Raw genomic sequence first — 26,106 nt, 5'->3', positions numbered from 1 at the left:
AAAATATATATATTCTTATAATTACAGACCAGCTCACATAATACTTCTAAAACTATTACACAGGTCAGGCATACTGGCTCACGCCTGTAATCCCAGGACTTTCAGAGGCCAACGTGGGTGGATCACCTAAGGTCAGGAGTTGAAGACCAGCCTGACCAACATGGTGAAACCTCATCTCTACTAAAAATACAAAAATTAGCTGGGCATGGTGGCGGGCACCTGTAATCCCAGCTACTTGGGAGGCTGAGGCAGGAGAATTGCTTGAACGTAAAAGGCAGAGATTACAGTGAGCTGAGATCGCACCATTGAACTTCAGCCTTGGTGACAGAGCAAGACTCTGTCTCAAAAATAAATAGATAAACAAACAAGCAAACAAGTAACAAAAAAAAAAAGCTGTGGGTCTAGCACGAGTACCAGTCAAGTTAAAACATAGAATCTGCATGGGGAGATTCTGAATCATAAGCCCAAAGACTGTACAGTAATAAATTCAACACAAAGCAAATAGCATGAATTTGGTTTCAGCATTTTTGAAAATTTTTGTTTTCTAGTAAATTAGACACCTTATTAAAATAATTTATTTTGTTCCAATATTGCTTTTTGCTGCTAAAAACTTTCAAACCTGTACTCACACAAACATACTTACTCCATAATTTATTTACACCTAAGGTTTATCTTTAACAGATGTATATATATTTAATTTTATGTAAATCAATTCTAAGAGTCCATATGTGCTTGCGGGAAGAGGCCACATGTTCAAAGAAAAATATATTAAAATTTTTAAAAATATTCAGAACTCAGAAATGTATGGATTTTACATGTTTGTATATAATTTTTTATTATGACCATAAAAATGACCCTGTAGTCAATAACAATTGTAAATTTAAAAATAACTAAAACAGTAGAATTGAATTGCTTGTAGTAAAAAGAATAAATGCTAGAGGTAATGGATATCTCATTTCCTCTAATGTGATTATTATATAGAGTATGCCTGCATCAAAATATACCATAAATGGCATACATATATACACATATTATGTATCCACAAAAATTAAGAAAAATAAATTTAAATCTGAAAATAAGAATAAAAATTTAACCTATAGGAACAATATTCTTTAACTTATTGGCAATTTAAAGTCACTGGCAAAAAAGATTCCTAGAGATGACAGTCCATTATCTTACAAAAGTGTATTGTTATCATCTTTTACCTACACCCTTGAGTAAAGTGAAATAGGTTAATGTTAGTGGCATGAGAACACTTCATTGAATTCACAATAGTATTTAACATGTTAAAAATGTTGAATTGAAAAGCTAAGTTCACACATAATTTATAATTTAAAAATATACTGCATATTATTCCATAGAAGTACAATTAATAAAATAACATATAACTTAATTTTAACTAAAATTAAGAATATTTTTCATTCATAGTGAACACCTACCTCATGCATCACTCAATATTATAAGTGAACCACAAAGAGCCTCTCTACTTAAATTTTCATCATGCATCTTACATTTTAATGTCCTTATCTTTTCATAGAAAAGATCATAAATAATGCCTAATAAAAATCTCATATATTTTATGCAGCAACAATTAGTCACATGCTTTCACATGTGAATACACTAGGAATGATGAAACAGTATGAAGTAATTTAATAGTTTAACACATTATTCACTTTTTAAAAAATGTATTTTTTTAAAAGTACTTTGAATGTAAAGTTATATACAAATAATGTTTACACAAATTTTAGTTTGTATTATTTTCTACTCAGCACTCTGATTTAGTGTAATGTCTAATGTTTGAGCACCCTAGATATTTCTACTGTGAATTGTTCCCTGATATACATATAGACTTAATTTTGGATTGAGTATCATTCATATTTAATGCATCTACAAAAATATATTTTAGATGAACACCTCAGTGGTTTATAATTTGTAGTTTTTGAAAAAATGTTTTTCCAAATTCATTACACTTGCAGGGTTTTCTTCAATATAAACTCCCTGATGTTCAACACAATTTTAACAACTGCCTGAGGGTTTTTCTCTAATACAAAATGTGTACAATAAGATCTGTGATGCAAGTAAAGATATTACAATCCTCTTCATATTTGTAATGCTTTTTCAAAATAAATACTCTTCTATACTTTAAAAACATATTTTCTGATCTTCTGAGAGTAGATTTTAATGCTTTTATTTAGTATGAACTCTATGATTTTGAGTAAGATGTGGGCAGGCATTAATGGCTTTTTTACTTTGCCTATATTTGTACATTTGTTCTGAAGTATAAATGCTTTCCTGTGCAATAAGGTGTGAGCATTAGTTCGAAGCCTGGCCACATTGTTCACACTGGTAGTTCTCCAGTATGAATTATCTTACCTACAATCAAGTGTGACAATCATTTAAAGGCTTTGTCACATTCTTCACATTTCTAGGATTTTTCAGCAGAATGATTTTCTTTAAAGTTTGAGGTATTGTCAAAAGCAACAGCACCTCTCTCAGGTTTGTAGTTTCTCTCCAGTATGAATAATCTTATATCTACTAAGAATTGAGGACTTTCATAGGCTTTGGCACATTATTCATACTTGCAATATTTCTCTCCAATATGAGTTATCCTATCTGTGGTGAGGTAGGGCTGGTTAACAGCTTTGCCACATTTTCCCCATTTATAGGGTTGCTCTCCAGTATGAATTCTCTTATGTTTAGTTAGGGTTGAGGACCAGAAAAAGGCTTTGCCACATTCTTCACATTTGTAGGGTTTTACTCCAGTATGAATTACCTTATGTTTAGTAAAAGTTGAAGACCGGCTAAAAGATTTGCCACATTCTTCACATTTGTAGGGTTTCTCTCCAGTATGAATTCTCTTATGGTTAGTAAGGATTGAAGACTGCTTAAAGGCTTTGCCACATTTCTCACATTGGTAGGGTTTCTCTTCAGTATGAATTATCTTATGTTTAGTAAGAGTCGAGGACCAGTTAAAGGCTTTGCCACATTCTTCACATTTGTAGGGTTTCTCTCCAGTATGAATTATCTTATGTGTAGTAAGGGTTGAGGATTGGCTAAAAGCTTTGCCACATTCTTTACATTTGTAGGGTTTCTCTCCAGTGTGCATCCTCTTATGTCTAGTTAGGGTTGAGGACCATATAAATGTCTTGCCACATTCTTCACATTTGTAGGGTTTCTCCCTAGTATGAATTCTCTTATGTTTAGTAAGGGTTGAGGACCAGATAAAAGCTTTGCCACATTCTTCACACTTGTAAGGTTTCTCTCCAGTATGAATTATCTTATGTGTAGTAAGATTTGAAGATCGATTAAAACCTTTGCCACATTCTTCACATTTGTAGAGTTTCTCTCCAACATGAATTATTTTATGTGTAGTAAGAGTTGAGAGTTGCTTAAAAGCTTTGCCACATTCTAAACATTTGTAGCGTTTCTCTCCTGTATGAATTATCTTATGTGTAGTAAGGGTTGAGGATTGGCTAAAAGCTTTGCCACATTCTTCACATTTGTAGGGTTTCTCTCCAGTGTGCATCCTCTTATGTCTAGTTAGGGTTGAGGACCATATAAATGCTTTGCCACATTCTTCACAGTTGTAGGGTTTCTTTCTAGTATGAATTCTCTTATGTTCAGTAAGGGTTGAGGACCAGATAAATGTTTTGCCACATTCTTCACACTTGTAAGGTTTCTCTCCAGTATGAATTATCTTATGTGTAGTAAGATTTGAGGGTCGATTAAAAGCTTCACCACATTCTTCACATTTGTAGAGTTTCTCTCCAGCATGAATTATTTCATGTGTAGTAAGGGTTGAGAGTTGCTTAGAAGCTTTGCCATACTCTTCACATTTGCAGGGTTTCTCTTCAGTATAAATTTTCCTATGATTAGTAAGGGTTGAGGACCAATTAAAGGTTTTTCCACATTCTTTACATTTGTAGGACATCTCTCTATGATAAATGCTTTTGTGTTGGGTTTTATGTGAAAGCATGCAAAATGGTTTGACACATTTTTTACCTTTGGAAGATTTCTTTTCAGTATGTCTTATCTTATGTCTGTTTGAATTTAAAAATTTAAATAAGACTTTCAAATATTTATCACTTTGAAATACTTTGCTCTGGGCAGTTGTGAAACACTGGTTATGTCCATTATAACCTTCTTTGTTCACCTTACACTCATCCACACTTTTATAGCCTTTTCTTAACTGTAAATTCTCAGGTCCGTATTTTTCATATCTTCTCAGTATTACTTTTTGAAAAGAATCATCCATGCCCTGCTCTGGCCAAAGGTCTTGAGCAAAACGAGGACATATACCTGAAAAAATAAATAAATAAATAAATTACTCCATTTACTAGACTCAGATGAATATAGTTTTAAAATCTTACCTATAAAATTATACAAACTACATAAACAAGATGGCACTGCAAAATACCACAGGCCCTAATTCTTTCATAGACATAAATGTAACAAAAACATACAGACCAAAACACATCTGTGGAAAAGTTATATATGAGTCAAGTGTGTGCAGTGTCCCAGGTGAGCACAATGCAAAAGAAACACGTGGAAGAAAAAGAAAAGTCTGTTAAATTTACTCACCACATCTTTTCCTGGTTCCCACTATAACATAGTGCCTTTACAATGAAATTGCCAACTCTTGGTTTCTGTTTTAAAAGAAAGGTAAAATACTGGCACATTCATTGTCATTTCTGGCTTTTAGTGGTTTTTCCTGACACTGGTTTCTGTCTCTCATGACATAAAGTACTGAAAGAAATGGTGGTATATTTTGGAATGAGAGTTTGAGTCTGCTGAGACCAAAGAAAAACGTTACATACAGCAGCAGACAGACTGCAGTGCCACAGAAATGGAACAGGTGTAGCAAGTGATGACTGACTCTACGAAGTAACATGAGTAAACTCTCTTAACTAAAGAATAAACACAAAATTTCAGACAACACATATCCTAAGAACATGTTTAAGGAACTCTCATAATCAACAGGCAAGAAAATTGTTTTCAGAATATGCCAGGACAAAGCTACATTATAAAGATTTTGACAAGAAGCTTTTTTTAATGTCCAAATCTCAATCAAAGATTATAATATATACAAAATAGGACAATACAATACCACCAAAACTATATAATTTTCTGAAAGAAACCATAAAAAAGATGTATACATTAATTTTAATATTTGGTAATAAACTGATTAAAATAGGTACAGAGACAACTATGGAAAATTAGAAAAATGATGATGAGAATAAAAAATATTTAAGATATCAAAAAACAGAAATTGTGGAGATAAAATATACACCAAAAAACTGACAGATCCTGAAAAAAAAAAAAAGATGTAAAAATAAAAAAGTTCAACAAACAAACTAGAATAACAAAAAGATATTTATTACAAACACATACATAAGCACAATTTCAAAAGTCACAGACAAAAAGATTATCTTTGAAGCTGCAAGATAAAACTGATGTGCCAGGTCAGGCACAGTGGCTCACACCTGTAATCCAGGCACTTTGGGAGGCTGAGGTGGGCTGATCACCAGAGGTCAGGAGTTTGAGACCAACCTGACCAACATGGCAAAACCCCATCTCTACTAAAACTACAAAAATTAGCCAGGCATGGTGGTGTATGCCTGTAATCCCAGCTACTCAGGAAGCTGAGGCTGGAGAACCACCTGAACCCCTTAAATGGAGATTGCAGTGAGCTCACGTCACACCAGTACACTCCAGCCTGGCTGAGGGATACAGTGAGACTCTGTCTGCACAAAAAAAAAAAAAAGAAAAAAGAAAAGAAAAGAAGTGATGTGCCATTTACAAACATACTCTTATGAGATAATCAGTGAACTGTGAACAGAAATTTTGCAGGCCATAAGGGAACTGTGTGATGTAGTCATGAAAAAAATTGTGAAAAAAAAAATAGCTTCAATTAATTGAGAATAATACCATCAGTGAATCTGTCCTCCCAAATAAAAAAAGTAAACACCTTCCAAAGTAACCAAATTCTAAAAAAGTATATTGGAAGTGCATATGCCCTACAGATAAAAGGTGCTGAAAACAGTTCATTCTACTGAAAATAACATGATTTTTTTAAAAAAAAAAAAAAAAACCAGAATAATATAAAAATACATGATTTTCTAGGAAAAAATATGCAAATACACAAAAGTAGAATTTCTTAGCATTACCCTAGTGGTGCAGAAAACATTTTTAATTATTCTCTGAAATTTGAAGGATAAAAGCATAGAAATCATCATAAATATTCATTAATGAATATACAATATAAAAAGATACCATTAACAACATCAATGACAAATTTGAGGGAAGGTGTAATAAGAACAAATTTTTGTATACAACATAAGTTTATTTACCAGATTAAAATATGTTGTTGTATCTTTTAGAGGTTATATGTAATACCCCAAGGTACCACAAAAATATTTGTATAAATACACAAAACAAAATAAGTGAAAGCCTATCAATACAAATATCAAAAAGACACAAAGAAAGATGGAAAGAGAATAAAAGACCAAGACACAAGAATCAAATAAAATACTTAATAAAGTAACAATCTATTTCAGAAAATTATTTAAATATATATAAAATTAACTTTTAAATTGAGACATACTTTCAATAAATAGTTTTATTAAAATATTTTAAAGACTGAGATTCATCTTGCCTTTCTACAAGAGTCAGTTGAAATCTAATGATAAAAAAAGACTGGAAGAGGTAGGAAGAAAGTAGACATTCCATGAAAATATTAATCAAATGAGAGCAGAAACAGTCAAAATAATCTTACACAAGCTACATCTTAAGTGAAAAATTATAATATTTTATAAAATGTACTTGAAATTGAAACTCCAAAGAAACAAAGAAGGACATCAAAAAATAATAGATTTATTCACTGGGAACCTATGAAAAATTTGTGTCTGTGCGTGTGCATGTGTGTGTGTCTCACATTAGGGTTCCAAATATATAGAGCAAATATTGACAGAATGGAAGAAACACACAGAAAGCAATATAATTATAGCAAGATATTTTAATACCATACTTACTGTAATAAAAATAAAACAAGAAAGAATGTTAATAAGCAAACAGACTACTTAAAGGCAGTATAAAACAATTATTCCAGAGTTATAGAGAACACTCCTCAACAACATCAGAATATACACCCTTCTCAATAGCTCATACATTTTCCTTGATAAACCACATCTTAAGCCAAAAAGGAAGTCTTACCAAAATTTTTAAAAGTAAACTTCCATGAACTACTTTCTATGAGTAAAATGGAGTATGAGTATCCAACAATGACAGAAAAACTGAAAAATTTACAAATATATAGAAATTAAACAACACACCCTTGAGTGTGCTTTTATACAAAGGTTGAAATAGTTAATATTGTGAAAAGGTCCATCCTGCTCAATGCAATCCACAGACTTAATGCAATGTTTTTCAAATTTCTCATTGCATTTTTGAAGAAACAGGAACAGCAACCCCAAAAGTATACAGAATCGCAAGAGACAATAAAGTACCCAACAATCTTCAAAAAATAAAAGGAACAATGCTGCAGGCATTAAAGTTCTTGATTAAAACACACTACAAAGCTACAGAATTAAAACAATTTGGTATAAGTATAAAGGTGAAAAAGTAGACTAATAAAATAGAATGCAGCACATATATAAACATTCACATATATGGTCATATAAGGAGTCATTTACATACTCATAATTACTGCAGCATTGTTACTGCAAGCCAATAGGTAAAAGCAATGCAAATTTCTTTCACCAAATCATTCAGTAGACATAATTTGAAATATAAAAATTCTGAAATATTACTCAGTCTTCAAAAAGCAGGAAATATTGTACCAACTGTAAAGATAAATGTTGATGGCATTATGCAAAATGAAATGAGAGTCACACTCTTAGAAACAAAGAACAGAGTGGTGTTCACAAAGTGCCATAAAACAGAAAAAATTGGGGCCAGGCGTGGTGGCTCACACCTGTAATCCGAGCACTCTGAGAGACCCAAGTGGGTGGATCACCTAAAGTCAGGAGTTTAAAATGAGCCTGGCCAACATGGTGAAACCCCATCTCTAATAAAAATACAAAAATTAGCCAGGCATGATGGTAGGCACCTGTAATCTGAGCTACTCAGGAGGCTGAGGCACGAGAATCACTTGAACCTGGGAGGTGGAGGTTGCAGCGAGCTGAGATGGCACCACTGCACTTCAGCCTGGGTGACAGAGCAAGACTCCACCTCAAAAAAGAAAAAAAAAAAAGGAACAATTGGTAATCAATATGTATTAAGATTTAGCTTTGCAAGATAAAAACATTTTAGCAATGTGTTGCATGGCAATGTCAAGATAATTAATATGACTAAACTGAATATTTAAAAATATTTTGTGGTAAATTTTGTTATTTTTTTGACAAGTAACAATAATACCCAAAAGAGATACAGAGTTATGATAGTTATAAATTATATTCAAATCCAAGTGTTTCTCCCAACAAAAATCATATAGATTCATAAATAGGATGTTGAAATTACAAGAATTTTATGAGTACTCATCTACACAGGATTAGAAAACCATTCACAACAAACCTAAACGACACATATACAAGTAATTAAAACAACAACAACAACAACAAGGGTAGCCAGGTGCAGTGGCTCATGCCTGTAATCACTTTGGGAGGCTGAAAAGGGAGGATCAAGAGGTCAAGAGTTTGAGACCAGTCTGGCCAACGTGGTAAACTGTCTCTACTAAAAATACAAAAATTAGCCAGGCGTGGTGGTGGGCACCTGTAATCCCAGCTACTCGGGAGGCTGAGGCAGGAAAATCACTTGAACCTGGAAGGCAGAGTTTGCAGTGAGCCGAGATCATGCCACCGCACTCCAGCCTGGTCAACAAGAGCAAAAATTTGTCTCGGAAAAAAACAAAAAACAAAACAACAACAACAACAAAAAACAAGGATAACATTTACACAGGCAAACAAACATAGAAATAATTCCACTGGAAAAAGACATATGGCTGATTCCTATTTGATTTTTCTCCACATTGTCTTAAATTGTACAAAGTTAAATATTATCATGCACAATTATGATATATACTACAAAATCAAAACACAAATAACAGATGTGCGGTGGCATACGCTAGAATATATAACACAAAAATATAAAATTGCAAACAAAATTAAAACATGGAATGTAAAACTTAATTAGATACCATCAAATAGATCAATATATTCATTAAGGGAATCTTAGAAGAAGGATATGGGAAAAAAATAATACAGTGGTTACTTGAAGATAAAGGGTGAGAACTTCCCAAATTTTGATGTAATAAAGGAAAAAAATTGTAACCAAGAATATTTGATTTAAATTTATTTCCCTTTAAGAATAAGATGAAAATTTAAAATTTCCAAAATAAAAGGTGAGGGAGCTCATCACCAGTAGCACAGTTCTACAAAAAAATGCTACATGGTGGCCAGACATTGTGGCTTATACCTGTAATTCTACAGTTTTAGGAGGCCAAAGCTGTCACAACACTAAAGACCAGGAGATTCAGATCAGCCTGAGTAATACAGCAGAGACTCTGCATGCCGGGCGCGGTGGCTCACGCCTTTAATCCCAGCACTTTGGGAGGCCGAGGCGGGAGGATCACAAGGTCAGGAAATCGAGACCATCCTGGTGAACACAGTGAAACCCCGTTTCTACTAAAAATACAAAAAATTAGCCAGGCGTGGTGGTGGGCGCCTGTAGTCCCAGGTACTCCAGAGGCTGAGGCAGGAGAATGGTGTGAACCCGGGAGGCAGGGGTTGCAGTGAGCTGAGATCGCGCCACTGCATTCCAGCCTGGGTGACAGAGCCAGACTCCGTCTCAAAAAAAAGAAAAAAGAAAAAAGAAATGGGCCGGGCACGGTGGCTCACACCTGTAATCCCAGCACTTTGGGAGGCCGAGGCAGGTGGATCACAAGGTCAGGAGATCGAGACCATCCTGGCTAACATGGTGAAACCCTGTTTCTACTAAAAATACAAAATAAAAACAAAATTAGCTGGGCGTAGTGGGGTGCGCCTGTAGTCCAAGCTACTCAGGAGGCTGACGCAGGAGAATGGCATGAACCCAGGAGGCGAAGCTTGCAGTGAGCCGAGAATGCGCCACTGCACTCCAGCCTGGGCAACAGAGGGAGACTCCGTCTCAACAACAACAAAAACGACAAAAAAGAAGGTAAAATGAGTCAACTTTGTTTAAAAATAAAATAATACTGGACAGCATCATAAAACCATACATAAAAATAAAGCTATTAAATGTAAACATGCAAATGTATGAATCTTTACTATCATAATGATGACACATAAAACCCTTAAGAGCTCTTCTGTAGAATATTCAAAACAATAAAAATCTGCATAAATGTTAATACACAAAATAAATTTTAATATTAATAAACTGAAAAATACAGAGGTATAATTTTATATTCAATTGAAGTTGTCATGAGATTAAAATAGATTGTTTTAATTTTTAGATGTTTTACGTGAACTCCATTTTTAACATGATATGGTTTAGCCGTGTCCCAGCCCAAGACTCATCTTTAATTTCCATATGTTGTGGGAGGGACGTGGTAGCAGGAATTGAATCATGGGGGCAGATCTTTTCTGTGCTGTTCTCATGATAGTGAATAAGTCTCATGAAATCTGAAGGCTTTATAAGGCAGTTTTCCTGCACAAGCTCTCTTTCTTTTGTCTGCCACCATGGAGGACATGCCTTTCACTTTCCACCATGATTGTGATGACTCCTCAGTCACACGAAACTGTAAGACCAATAAACCTCTTTCTTTTGTAAATTGCCCAGTCTGAGGTATGTCTTTATCAGCAGCATGAAAACAGACTAATACACAAGATGATTATGAAGATAATATTTCTAGAAACTATGCAAAACAAAATTTAATAATTCAAGCTTGTCACTACACAATTAAAAGGCAATAAAACAGTAAATAAGGAAAAATATACCACTCAAACACATAAAACAATAGCAATAAAACTAGTAATTTCATTTTAAGAAATAATTTTAAATATAAATTAATTAAACTACTTAATAAAAAGAAATGTAGGCCGGGCGCGGTGGCTCAAGCCTGTAATCCCAGCACTTTGGGAGGCCGAGACGGGCAGATCACAAGGTCAGGAGATCGAGACCATCCTGGCTAACCCGGTGAAACCCCGTCTCTACTAAAAAAAAAAAAAAAAAAAAACTAGCCGGGCGAGGTGGTGGGCGCCTGTAGTCCCAGCTACTCGGGAGGCTGAGGCAGGAGAATGGCGTGAACCCGGGAGGCGGAGCTTGCAGTGAGCTGAGATCCAGCCACTGCACTCCAGCCTGGGCGACAGAGCGAGACTCCGTCTCAAAAAAAAAAAAAAATGTCATATCAGGACTTTGGGAGATTAAGGTGGGCTGATCACTGGATCTCAGAAGTTTGGGACCAGTCTCAGCAATGTGGTAAAACCCTGTCTCAACCAAAAATACAAAAAAATTGGCAGGGCATGATGCTACATACTAATAACCCAGCTACCTGAGAGGCTGAAATCAGAGAATTTTCTGAGTTTGGGAGGTTGAGGCTGCAGTGAGCCATGATCACAACACTGCAAACCAGCCTGGTTGAGAGAGTGCGACCCTATCTCAAGAACAAACGAATAAGGCTGGGTGTCATGGCTGACACCTGTACTCCCAGAACTTTGGGAGGCTGAGGCAGGTAGATCACCTGAGGAGTTCGAGAACAGCCTGGCCAATATGGTGAAACCCCGTCTCTACTAAAAACACAAAAATTCACCAGGCATGGTCACACACACATGTGGTCCCAGCTGCTCAGGAGGCTGAGACAGGAGAATCACTTGAACCTAGGAGGCAGATGTTGCAGTGAGCCGAGATTGTGTCACTGCACTCTAGCCTGGGCAACAAAGTGAGGCTTCGTCTCGAAACAAATTAAACAAATTAAAAAAATTAAAGTTTGACTATTTCCTTAAACAATATGTGGAAAAATCTTTTCATTAGACATAAGAAGTTAACATTTTTTGTTTTTTGAGTCAGAATCTCACTCTGTTGCCCAGGTTGGATGGAGTGCAGTGGCATGGTCTCTCCTCACTCCAACCTCCGTCTCCTGGATTTAAGTTATTCTCCTGGCTTAGCCTCCTGAGTAGCTGGGATTACAGGCACCCACCACCATGCCTGGCTAATTTTTTGTATTTTTAGTAGAAACAGGGTTTCACCATATTGGCCAGGCTGGTCTCAAACTCCTGACCTCATGATCCACCTGCCTCAGCCTCCCAAAGCACTAGGATTACAGGTGTGAGGCGCCGCTCCAGGCCGCATAACTTCTTCATCATTTAAAAATATATAGGGGAAACACATGACAATAATCTTGGCGCCACTTTCTTAGATACAACATTAAATGCATAAGCAACAAAGAAAAAAACAGAAAAATCTACACTACACTTCACAATTTCTGCACATCTAAGTAAACATTTAACAGAGGAATAGGACCTCATAGAAAATGGGTGAAAATATTTACAAATCACATGTGATAGGAGTCAATATTCAAAAAATGTAAACAACTTTTAAAACTAAACAATAAATTTGAATGAATTTATTTAGAAATAGGCAAATAATTGAAATACATTTTCATCAAAAAAACACAAATAAAAAAATTTAAAAGGACACACAAAATTTCTCATTTCTAGAGAAATGCATAAAAATCACAATGAAAAAAAAATTCCCTCACACCCATGTAAATGGCCACTATCAATTTTTTAAAAACACCAAATCTGTTGATGATGCAATAAAACCCTTGGCCAGGCAAGGTGGCTCACGCCTGTAGTCCCAGAACTTTGGGAGGCTGATGCGGGCAGATTTCAAGGTCAGGAGTTCAAGACCAGCCTGACCAACATGGTGAAACCCCATCTCTACTAAAAATACAAAAATTGGCTAGATGTGGTGGCACGTGCCTGTAATCCCAGCTACTCAGGAGGCTGAGGCAGGAGAATTGCTTGAACCTGGGAGGTAGAGGTTGCAGTGAGTCAAGATCGTGCCACTAAACTCCAGCCTGGGTGACAAAGGGAGACTCTGTCTCAAAAAAAAAAAAAAAAGAAATCCATGTGAATTTTTGGTAGAAAACTAGGATGCACATATTATTTTATAATGTTATAAATGTACTTCAAATAAAAATAAAACTATTATCAAATACAGCAATTACATTTATGAATCTGTATCTAAAATATGCAACAAAAGACCTTGAAGACATGTTTGATACAATGGAATATTATTCAGCCTTATAAAAAAAATCTTGTCGGCCAGGCGCGGTGGCTCAAGCCTGTAATCCCAGCACTTTGGGAGGCCGAGACGGGCGGATCACGAGGTCAGGAGATCGAGACCATCCTGGCTAACACTGTGAAACCCCGTCTCTACTACAAAATACAAAAAAACTAGCCAGGCGAGGTGGCGGGCGCCTGTAGTCCCAGCTACTCGGGAGGCTGAGGCAGGAGAATGGCGTGAACCCGGGAGGCGGAGCTTGCAGTGAGCTGAGATCCGGCCACTGCACTCCAGCCTGGGCCACAGAGCGAGACTCCGTCTCAAAAAAAAAAAAAAAAAAAAAATCTTGTCACATTTAAAGATACACTTTGAGAATATTATGTCCACTGAAATAAACCAGTTACGAAATGATGGATGTTATGATTTTACTTATATGAAATATATAAAATAGTCACACTCATAAAAACAGAAAGTGGAAGGGTGTTTTTCAAGGGCTGGAGAGAACATAAAACAAGTAAATGTTATTTAATGGATATTGAGTTTTGTTTTAGAAGACGTAAAATTTCTAGAAGTCTTTTGCATAACAATGTGAATATAGTTAACATGCCTGAAATATACAGGTTTTGTTTTTTGTTTTTTTAGAAACAGGGTCTCAATCTGTAACCCAAGATTGAATGCAATGGCACAACTATGGCTCGCTACAGCCTCACAATCCCAGGCTCAAGTAATCCTGCCCCTCAATCTCTAAAGTAGCTGGGACTTGGCCGGGCGCGGTGGCTCAAGCCTGTAATCCCAGCACTTTGGGAGGCCAAGACGGGCGGATCACGAGGTCAGGAGATCGAGATCATCCTGGCTAACACGCTGAAACCCCGTCTCTACTAAAAAATACAAAAAAACTAGCCAGGCAACGTGGCAGGCGCCTTTAGTCCCAGCTACTCGGGAAGCTGAGGCAGGAGAATGGCATAACCCCAGGAGGCGGAGGTGCAGTGAGCTGAGATCCGCCCACTGCATTCCAGCCTGGGTGGCAGAGCGAGACTCCGTCTCAAAAACCAAAACAAAAAAAAAGTAGCTGGGACCATAGGTGTACACCACCATGCCTGGCTATTTTTTAGAAAAAAAAAAAAAAAAGTTTGTGGAGAGGGTGTTTCCATATTTTGCCCAGGTTTGTCTCAAACTTTTAGGCTCAAGCAATCCTCCTGTCCTGGCCTCTCAAAATCCTGGTTTTAAAGATGTGAGCCACCACCATGCCTGCCCCTGACATGTACATTTAAATAGATTTAAGAAGGTAAATTATATGTTAAGTGTTTTTACAACAAATATATTTTTTATAACTGGAAAAAATACAATATACATCTTTTTAAAAATTACCTTCAAATCACGAAAGTGCTTTTCTCACACAAAAGAAATACATATTTATCATTAAACACATGGCGAAAATAAGACTATTTCCAAGGCTACTCACTTAGACAAGATAAAACCAACATTGAAAATGAGCTAAGAGGCCGGGCACGGTGGCTCATGCCTGTAATCCCAGCACTTTGGGAGGCCAAGGCAAGCTGATCACCTGAGGTCAGGAGTTCGAGACCAGCCTGACTAACATGGCAAACCCCATCTCTACTAAAAAATAAATAAATAAATAAATACAAAATTAGCCAGGGATGGTGGCACATGCCTGTAATCCCAGCTACTCAGGAGACTGAGGCTGGAGAATCACTTGAACCCGAGAGGCAGAGGTTGCAGTGAGCCAAGATCATGCACTGCACTCTAGCCTTGGCAACAAGTGCAAAACTCTGTCTGAAAACAAAAAGAAAAGAAAAAGAAAATGAGCTAAGAAAGAATATATACAATATATACAAGTAAACTATAACCAAATTTGGGTCATATTTGTAGCTATAAACACACACATATAATCTGACTGTGATAGACATATGGCTCATTTATCTTTTAATTAAACCAGACACTGACTTAAAGTATACAAACAGAATTGTAAATTGTCTAAAATTAAAATGCATGAAATCAATAGACAAAATAAACTGATATTAAGAAACTTGCACTAAAAAAAACACTAATATAGAACCGTAAGACAATAATGAAAGAAATGTTTACTCATAAAATCTAGTTGGAAACAATAATGTACATTAACAAATACTTTGTCTAGATAAGCACAATGTTTGACTGTAACTGTGCATTCAGGGAAAGCAGGCGTTTTAAATTACTGGCATCTGTTATGTGGCAATAAAATTTTAGACAAAATGCAGTAAAATCGTAAATAGGAGATGCTAATGAGAAACTTTTAATAGATAAGCATTCAATAGATAAGATAGTCAACTTTTATGTTTTAAATATATGCTATTTTACACCAGAAACTACTGTAATCCAAGTTTAGAAGCAAAGAATAGTCTTACATTGCTAAATTATGTATATATTTAGCAGAATATGGTTAGAGCCTCACATATAAAACAAATATTGGGGGAATAAATTATGTTATTATTTAGATATAGGCTGATAAAAGTGGTTGAAATTTCTATAATTCCTTTTCTTTTGAGACGGAGTCTCCGCTCTGTCTCCCAGGCTAGAGTGCAGTGGCACAATCTTGGCTCACCACAACCTCCACCTCCCAGGTTCAAGTGATTCTCCTGCCTCAGGTTCGCTAGTAGCTGGGACTACAGGTGCGTGCTGCCATGCCCAGCTAATTTTTTGTATTTTTAGTAGGGATGGGGTTTCAAAGTGTTAGCCAGGATGGTCTCGATCTCCTGACCTCGTGATCTACCCGCCTCAGTCTCCCAAAGTGCTGGGATTACAGGCATGAGCCACTGTACCCGGCTCTATAATTCCTTTTTGCCTGCCTGCATACTAATTATCTAATTTAATTCAGACACAACATGTATATTCTAGTATATTGCCCTAAATGTCTGAATCTAAAATTACAGACAAATTTGAAGTAGAAAATAGTAAAAATTTATATGGAGAGTGACATTAATAAGATAAAAAATTAAAGGTGCCCTATTTGCTTATTCTCCAACAGCAAGAAAATCTGTCAGCCATTGCTGACAAAAATGCCTTTATGAGAGAACCAGGCACCATGGTTCACACCTGTAATGACAGCTACATGGTACATAAAAGTTGGAGAATTGCTTTCAGTCAAAATATTAAGACCTGCCTGGGTTATGTTACAAGACCCCAGCTCAAAAATAAGTGCCTTTAAAAGAACTCTGAGATCCAGGAAAGGAGTTGTGAAACTCTGCTAAAGCGCAAGATTGAAGGTAATCCTTTTTAGAAGGCAGGCCCTCATTCAGGTGGCAAACTACAGAACTACTGTTTCTGGCTACAGACAAGAAATTGTTCCACCGAACTTGGTTCCCCTGAGAATTTTAAACTTACTCTGTAAATGTCCCAAACTCTTCCCAGTCACAGTGTGGGGGAGGTCCTGCCTTTCCAGAGGCCTGGAGAAAGATACCCATTTATAGCCATGCGGGCAGGCCTGCAGACCTTGACCTTTACTGTGGTCCCTGGAGCAGTTCCATGACTCAATTCCAGCTCCCTGAGCCATAGTTCATGGCCAGTTTTGCCTATGTAGAAACCCAAAGCTACCTGGGAAAATCCGCTCTTGTACTTGTCATCCACATCCTGATATAAAACCCACCATACGCAGGCCTGACTGCAGAAACCTGCCCTTGGGTCTGCCCTGCAGAGCAAAGTCCTGAAGGATATTCACTCTGTCCAAAAATTAAATGAGAATTACAACTATCCACGCTCCTTTTAACAAGACAACTAAAGGTGGACCCTTGTGCAAACTCAGCAGCCTTAAGGCCAAGCTACAACCCCTCTTTACTACAAACCCAGAGGGCATTTTATCACTCTGCGGGCCCAACAAAAATACATTTTTACTTTCTGAAACCAGTTTGTAAAAACTTGAAGAGGTGTTTGCTCCTTCAAAAAAAAAATTTTTTTTGAGACGGAGTCTCCCTCTGTTGCCCAGGCTGGAGTACAGTGGCGCGATCTCGGCTCACTGTAAGCTCCGCCTCCCAGGTTCACGCCATTCTCCTGCGTCAGCCTCCCGAGTAGCTGGGACTACAGGCACCCGCCACCACGCCCAGCGAATTTTTTGTATTTTTAGTACAGACGGGGTTTCACAGTGTTAGCCAGGATGGTCTCCATCTCCTGACCTCATGATCCACCCGCCTCGGCCTCCCAAAGTGCTGGGATTACAGGCGTGAGCCACTGCGCCCGGCTGCTCCTTCAAATTTAGACACCAATGCAAAACTAGCTTCTATTTTAACACAGCACTCGAAGTATATAGAAGACAAAATAGTCAAAAGAAAAATTTAAAGTCATTGAAATTGAAGACCAATAAGTAAAATGTTGCTGTTTGTAGATCATGTAATCACATATATAGATATAAATATAGTATATTAAAACCTGTTTAAACTAATGAATACACTCAGTTAATTAGCAAAATATAAAATTAACATACAAGTATAAGTGATGGTTCCATACACTTAAAACAAACTATCTGATAAAATAGAGGAAAAAAACAATCTTACATACAATACCAATGACATAATCAATTTTAGAACAAATTTAAACAAGGAGTTCATAAATCTTTTAAGTGAAAGATACATCAATGAACAAAATTAGAGGACACAAATAAATTTTAAAATATTTTATTTCTATTGAAAGAATAAGTATTGTGAAACTGCCATATTATCCAAAGTGACCTGTAGATTCAATGAACTCCCTATCAAAATTCCAGCGTTTTTCTTCACAGTAATAAAAAATACAATCCTAAAATATACATGAAACTACAATAAACTTTGAATAGCCAAAGCAATCTTGAGGAAAAAAAAGGAAGCAGAAGGACATCCTACTTTATAATTTCAAACTAGATTTCAAGACTACAGTAATGAAAACTGGGATGAAATGTGCAGGAAAAAAAAAAAAAACCAATAGAACAGAAACTACTACTGTCACACATTTCAGACGTGATGCAAAAAAAGAACTTAAAAAACAGTTTAACAGAGTATCTCAAAATTATGGAGATATCTGTCTGTCCACAAAACAAGAAAAAAGAAGTCAGATTGTACACTCTTTTTGTATGCCATGAACAGTACTTTGGCTGTCACTGTAAACTTGAAGGAAGATCATTGAAGGGAAAGTAGAATTCTTAGATTTTATAGGCATAAGTAGAAGATGCCCCTATGTAAGAGTATAATTAAAAAAAAAATTTTTAGGCTTCCCAGAAACTGTTTCCTTTGAAACACAGCTTCCCAAATTAAAGAGTGGCTTTCTTCTTGACTTTGGACCTCTCAACCATGTCATCTGTTGTATTCATTCTTACCTACCTGGGGACTCATCCACCATCTCATGTTGCGTCATATTCCAGGGCTCTTTTCCTTGCTCCAGACAGGTGATCAGGTCTGGCTTAGAGACGGCAATACCTGTTTTATTAAAAATAACTAACATGAATCTTGCTCATATTCTCCAATTGCCAACTTAGTAATGTGCTCAGTAAAGAGGATATAATAGAATATTCTAACAACTTTATTCCAATATACTAATTTATAAAAGAGATTTTTAAATATTCAGAAAATATTTTAATTTTTTAGGTTCTTAATTTCACTGCCTGGTACTACTGAATCAAATTTGGTGATGCCAATTAGATTTTAAGGTATAACAATATTTCATGCCACTAAACTTCTGAAATTAGCCTTAATCTAAAGTGCAGGACACAGATCAGCTCAGGAATGCGGAAAGTTCAGGTCAAGATGAAACATCTTGAAGAAATTCTTTTCTCAAGACAAATCCCCAGTATTTTCTTGAAAACAGAAATCTGAAAGCATAAATTACCAGAAAACATTCTACAAAAGAGAAATGAAAGCTTTAGTTTATATTAGGAATCTTGTATTAAAGTTATCCTCACCCAGGAAGGCCAGGTTTCTGTAGTTCTCTAACATCACATTTCTATATAAATTCTGCTGTGCAATGTCCAGGTGTTGCCACTCCTCCAGAGAGAATTCTATAGCCACATCCCTAAATGTCAACAGTCCCTGGAAAACACACACAAACACACATATTTACAAAGTGGCTATGGGCAGAATTTTTCATGTGATTCAAGGTAAAATTAGAGTAAACAGAACTGATTCTGACTTATAAGAATGATTGAAATTATCCAATAAAATAATTGTCAACACATAAACATTTTCTAATGTATTCTCTAACTCTGAGAAAAGACAGTGGAAAAATATTCACAACATCAGTGTATATATGATAATTGTCTGGATGATAAAATGTAGAATTGAAGGCATAAACACTAACACACATTTTTGAGTGCTATATTTACATAATACAGAATGAGTTATGTATATTTTTCAGAGGAAAAAGACATAGTTCTTTATATTTTTCAGACAAAATAGACATCTTAAGTTAGAAGGTTCACTCAAATTTTAATGTGTACAATAAACTGGACATCTTATTAATGCAGATTTTTTTTTTTAGGAGATCTGAAATAAAGTCTGAGTTACTGAATCTCTGCCAAGCTCACCAGTAATGCCAATGTTTTGGCCCCAAAAGACTATTTTGTCAAACATCCAGTAAGTGGAACAGCCTGTGTTTTTTGTTTGTTTGTTTCAGTTTTTCTAGCCTGTAAACAAAGATGAGAGCTTTCATTTACCAAAGAAAAATAAATGCAAAGAAAATCTACAAAAAAAAAAAAAAAGGGCAGCCAGATTAAATGTGATGGTTTATACACATCAGTTCCCATAAAGATGCTTAATGATGAAGAGAAAAATAACTCTATAGTGAAAAAAATCTGTAAGAGAGCTTATTGAGTTATTAACATCAACATCAACTGCCCTAGGACAAGTTTTTATAGTGTGCTAATGCACCCAGAAGGACATGGCATTACTACTGAGATATTGTCCCCACTAAAGTAAATTACAGTCTGAATTTAACCATAAAAAAAACCAGTTTTATGGAAAGTTCAAGATACAGATATCTTTCATGTTCTGCAGTTTTTAATAGTGATTTTAAGTAGTCTTTCTATGGCACCCTAATAAGGAGGTCTCTCTTCATAATTTTTTCAGAACTTTCTGGGTAATAAATGCCATCCTGTTTAAATAAGCATTTTCTTAATTGTGTAATGCATACAGATAATAAAGAACACAGATAGAACCTCAACATTACACGTTCTACATCTTTACTAAGAACCCCAGGGTTTCCCCATAGAAATATTGAGTATCCACACCTCTCCATGTTCAACAGCCACAAGGAGAACATTTTTAATATTGCACACCACAAATTCATGGTGAAAATTCTGCATGGCATATAAGAAGCCGTGATGTAGAGAAGGCTCTGGTATATAGAAAAATTTTTCAGACACCCTTGACTATCATAAACATTTTTAAAAGTAGTTAAGATAAACTCATTAGGGAGAAAAAACACAGGTATAGAAGTGAAGATTTGCAAGTACTAAATGCATGGCATTCCAAAAAGCAGAGTAGACACAGCTCTCGATCTAAGACACGTTTAGCTGAAGAAAAGTCACTTTTTCTCTTTCTCCTCCTCCTTTAGAATTCTTTCTCAGATGAGATTTTCTGGACTAATTACACCTGCATCTTGAGAATATGCCTTTAAAATTCTGAGCACCACATGTTCACTTGTTACCACCACACTCAAAGTCAGAAGGCCCAAGACAGAAAAACTCTACCCGTTTCTGTCCTTTATAACAATAAAGATTCAGGAACAATGAGCTGCTCCACAGAGATAAAAATTTAAGTTTCTCTTTTTTATGTCCCCAGGTGCTCTCCCCTGTTACAAACACCGGCAATTTCTGCTACAGTAATAGAAATATTGAATCCCAGCACTTTGGGAGGCCAAGGCAGGTGGACACCTGAGGTCAGGAGTTTGAGACCAGCCTGGCCAACAGGGTGAAACCCCCTCTCTATCAAAAATACAAAAATTAGCTGGGCATGGTGGCAGGCACCTGTAATCCCAGCTACTCGGGAGGCTGAGGCAGGAGAATCACTTGAACCTGGGAGGCAGAGGTTGCAGTGAGCCGAGATCGTGCCATTCATAAAACTCCAGCCTGGGTGAGACAGCAAGACTCCATCTCAAAAAAAGGGCAAGAAATATTGGCCACAGTGTCCTGTCCTTATCAAACCCAAACAGAATAGATTCCTGGACCATTCTTTAGTGCAAAGGTGGAACTTAACTCTGATGAATGTATCTTGAACTCCACGAATTTGATTCTGGCACCTGAGAGTCACATGAGGCACTTAATTAAAACAAATAGATGCTTTCACCCAGAACAGAAACTGTGAAAAGGGTACAAGTAAAGAGACTTCTGTGAATTGGTCATGAGATTCTAATTAGAAGCCTGAGCTTATAACCACTTACCTAAGCATTGTCACTCTAGCTTTAATGAGCTTATAAATCACTTAGTAAACATGGCCCCACTCTATGTAATGTGATTCTTCAGGTTTGGAAATGGACCATAAATAGGTGTTCTAAACAAGTCTTCTGTCAATGCTGGTGTCACTCTCTCTGGGTTCATTATTAGCATTAGTTAGAAAAATGAGGCACAGCACAGAGCTCCTTACACTCAGCAGTTTTGTAACAACACAAATACTTCTGATGCAAATGAAGACAATCATTCTCTATCTTAAAGTATCATATTATTTTCTGGCTCTTTAAAGTTTACAGAGAAAACAGAAAGCAGCAACCTCTGAGTAAGTCTGCATTTGGAAAACAACATGTGCACATGTCCTAATGCAATGTTTATTAAGCAGGTACTATGTGATCAATAGGATGTTACAAAGCACTGTGATAGCACATTATTTGATTCTAATAACACTCTGTGAGTTGATACTAAGTGTCCAATAAGTCCAAGTATTTAGAATAAAGACCCAGCATTTTTATTTCCTCTTCTGTTTATCGTTCATTGATTTTTTTTAAATTCACAGAATAAAATCTAAATGCAGACAGTTGAGAAGGATACAAATAGAGTTTAATGAAATGTAGATGAATTTTTACTGTGTTTATATTTGCTATTTTGTGACTTGTGAATCAACTACTATATCTGCAGGAACAGAAAACAAGCTGCTAAATGGAATGTCTCTGTAAACACTGGTTTTAATATAAAATTAATAAATTAAGACCCTATAATACATGTTATATTTTCTATTTATCTGCCACTGGGTTTCAGAAAATTGTGAGCACCAACTCTAAAAAGGCAACAGGATTCATCAGCCAAAACTCTGATCTCTTCTAGTTAGTTGTGTGAGGCAAGACTCCAGGGTAGGGAAAGACCTAAATAAGGCCTTCAAAAAGGGTGAATCTGAACAGGGCTGGGGGAGGGTGTAGAGCTGATGTAAAATTCTGTTCTTTATGCCACTGGGGAGTATTTTTATTTCTGTTTCTTTTTTTAAGCTTACCTGAAAGAAAAAAAAAAACAAAACTTAAATCTCAGAGTTTGTGTAATTTTATCTTTTTTTTAGCCCCACTGCCCTGTCAATTTTTTATCACATACTAATAAGCAATTTAAACAAAAATCCCTTAAGGTTTTCTAGAATAATTTTTAGAAGATAAGTATTCTTAGCAAGGCAAAAAAAAAATAACTTTGTTTATTAATATATGTTCAGGTATAGACATCAGAAGTCACAATATAAAGAAAATGGACCAAATAAAGCCCATATTTTTGCACACATCTATTTATTGTACCCACCATATGATGCATAATTAAATCATTTATCCAGTTGCTAGTCTAGACTAAAAGTTCCTGCATGGTAGGGACCATGACCGCCTTATCTATTTTTCTAATGACTATATGAAATGGAAGCAATTAGTTTATCTGTTTGAGTCTGCAGATCTCCTCCTTGTTTTTCACCCAAGTATCAGGGAACTGGAGAAACTCTCATCTGGGTACCAACCAAAGACATCTCTTGTATGAGGGGAGAAACAATCACAGGATGATTCATTTCGTTTATACTAAGACAGAAGCAAAATTAACCACTCTTGTCAGCCTGACACATTTCTGTTCTGGAGATTCTCAAATGTCTCAAAGATGCCTAGTTGATTATGAGAGCATTTCCAGTGACTCTGGGCTGACGGTTCAATAATAAGCCAGCAGGAGAGACTCAGGCTGATTCTAAATAGAAAATGGAAGTACCCTGGTGGAACTCCAGAACCTGGATCACCTGTCCTGATTAGCTAGCTTTTGGGTATGTAGAAGTGCAAGAATACTCTAGTATCACATTCTCTAGGTAGGTATAGTTGTGCTCAGGGATCTGGCTACTTTGTGGCCTTGATCTCTCACTCCTAAGATGCTTGTTTACACTTAGAGATTCTGTCATCAGATTCTATTTACACCTGGGGCCTCTCACATAACTAGCAGATGAACACACAAGATGTGAAAAGGTCAAAGAGCCACACTCTCAAAGGAGGGATCTGAAATGTCTATGTTGACATCTCACAATGCAGAAAATGCCTCCTGCTGGTTTTCTGTACATTCTCAATCTAAAGTCGGACCCTGTTTCATAAAAAAAGAAACAGAAATAAAAAGGCAGAGACCAGACCTTATTTGCAGATTCTAAATAAAATAAATATCACTCTGCATTTTTGGCTGTTACAGAAAGTGGAATACAATCAAAAGATCTACTCATAGAGGCTGCTCTTGAAAATTCTAAGTAATATTTTACCTAAAAAAAGGCTGATACAGGTTGGGTCCCATGGCTCATGCCTGTAATTCCAGCACTTTGGGAGGCCGAGGCAGGTAGATCCCCTGAGGTCGAAGATCACCTGAGGTCAGGAGTTTGAGACCAGCCTGACCAACATAGAGAAACCCCATCTCTACCAAAAATACAAAATTAGCTGGGGAAGGTGGCCCATGCCTGTAATCCCAGCTACTTGGGAGGCAGAGGTAGGAGAACCATTTGAACTCGGGAGGCAGAGGTTGCGGTGAGCCAAGATCAAGCTATTGCACTCCAGCCTGGGCAACCAGAGCAAAACTCCGTCTAAAAAAAAAAAAAAAAAAAAGCTGACACAACATGACTATAAGTAGACGGTTTATTTGGGCCAAGTTTAAGTATTGTAACTTGAGAAGAAATATTCAAGATGCCTGGAATTTACACTTTGATTAGCAGCAGTTACAAGTGGATTTGCGAAGGCAAAAAAAAAAGAGACATACAAACTTGTTTGTCAAAAATTCTTGTTTAAATAAATAACTTTAATTATTGACTGACTGTACACTAAGGGTAAGGGTATACAATATAGTGTCCAGTGTGTCATTATTAATTTAACTTACACCTACTTGTGGCAATAGTGAACAGTTTCAAGAGATGAATACATAGTTGAAGGAAGGGAGAAAGCCGTAATTGTGCTCTTATTTTAATGTCTCTCTGAGTTTCATAAGTGAAAATAGTTGCATTCTCGAACAAAAGTTTTGGAATTTTTTTTTTTTTTTTTTCAAATTTCAAGACATAGATTTAGAATTTAGAGCTGCAGACTTAGGTCCCAGATGGGTGGAGTAGCAGCAGTTGTTACCTGCAATTGTGAGCATTTTAGCGAGAGAAGGAAAAGAGAAGTGGAGATTCTCATGTCTCCGTATCAACCCAATGCACACTGTTACTATGATTAGGTTTCTGGGCTCCACGGTCTCTGAATCAGTTTCAGTTCTGAAGATACAAGAGTCATTGAATGAAGTAAAATGATTAATATCTGCTCTATAAAGTTTGCAGAAATCTGGTCTAGCCACTCTAGATACCAAATAGGCAGAGACACAATTCTGTCTGCATATTTAGGTGACAGCATGCATTTTACAGCACAATTGTGAGCTGACTAGAAGACTACGAGGGAAAGTCCCCTCTACAGTAAAGCTTGGTTGGCACCTTATGTGTTTATATTATGTCTGGTAATTCTAGATAGCATTTGGAAAATATAGTTTTTAAAAAATTCTCTTTAGCCCCAGAGAAACCACAATCATGTAACAGAAAGAAAACCGTTTCATTACACAATTAAATCTGAATGTCACATATATTACAGTCAGTCTACTTAAGAGATTGAAAAGACAGAAAGACAGTTACCATAATTGGTTCACAAGTAGAAGATTTTACAGCACCATGTCATACATAGTTCATCCTAAATTCACCTGGTCACTGGGGAGGCCATCCATGTATGCTAATTGGTTATATTCAATGACAAAATCAGCTTTTCACATCTTCATGACAGAAGGTAGTTTTGCAACTTCAAGCCAGGTAGACTTTCACTCTTCTACAATAGTGACTGAATAGGGTGCTATCCTTTTGGCTACTTGCATTTTAAATCAGTGGCTCTCTACTCCCTGAGGACTGGGCTAGAGCACTCTTGCTTCCCCTCTTCTGGTGGCCAGTGTCCTCTTTTGTTTCCTACCATCTGCCACTGACGTCCAGCCCACAGCACAGGGCTCACGGCTGGCAGCTCACATCTTAGGTGAATGCCAATTGTCACAGCAGCACTTCAGTGTCACATCAAAGAGTGAAGCCTGGCTGGGCACGGTGGCTCATGCCTGTTATCCTAGCACTTTGGGAGGCCGAGGCTGGTGGATCATGAGGCCAGGAGTTCGAGACCAGCCTGGCCAACAAAGTGAAACCCCATCTCTACCAAAAAAAAAAAAAAAAAAAAATCGCTGGGCGTGCTGGTGGGCACCTGTAATTTCAGCTGCTTGGAGGCTGAGGCAGAAGAATCGCTTGAACCCAGGAGGCAGAGGTTGCAGGGAGCTGAGATCATGTCACTGCACTCCAGCTTGGGAGACAGGGCAAGACTTTGTCTCAAAAAAAAACAAAAAAGAGTGAAGCCTGAGCTGCAGAAGGAGAGCCT

The 26,106-nt window shown here is 36.7% G+C and overlaps 1 protein-coding gene across 2 annotated transcripts in view; it reads right to left on the bottom strand.

The window, feature by feature from the left end:
• Positions 1-650: 650 nt before the first annotated feature.
• LOC126942210 (zinc finger protein 254) overlaps positions 651-26,106 on the bottom strand; it is a 181,429-nt gene continuing 155,973 nt past the window's right edge. For both annotated transcript variants that reach the window (XM_050769541.1, XM_050769540.1), the window contains 3 exons: positions 19,178-19,304; positions 18,600-18,695; positions 651-4,299 (listed from right to left, as the gene is read on the bottom strand). In XM_050769541.1, coding sequence (XP_050625498.1) covers positions 2,570-4,299; positions 18,600-18,695; positions 19,178-19,211 — 1,860 coding nt within the window. In that variant the 5' untranslated portion in view covers positions 19,212-19,304 and the 3' untranslated portion in view covers positions 651-2,569. The remainder of the gene's footprint in view (positions 4,300-18,599; positions 18,696-19,177; positions 19,305-26,106) is intronic.

Source organism: Macaca thibetana, chromosome 19 (assembly GCF_024542745.1).
Source record: "Macaca thibetana thibetana isolate TM-01 chromosome 19, ASM2454274v1, whole genome shotgun sequence".
Taxonomy (NCBI): Eukaryota; Metazoa; Chordata; class Mammalia; order Primates; family Cercopithecidae; genus Macaca; species Macaca thibetana.
Note: the sequence above shows the minus strand (reverse complement) of the source record. Positions and strands in the feature narration are given on the sequence as shown.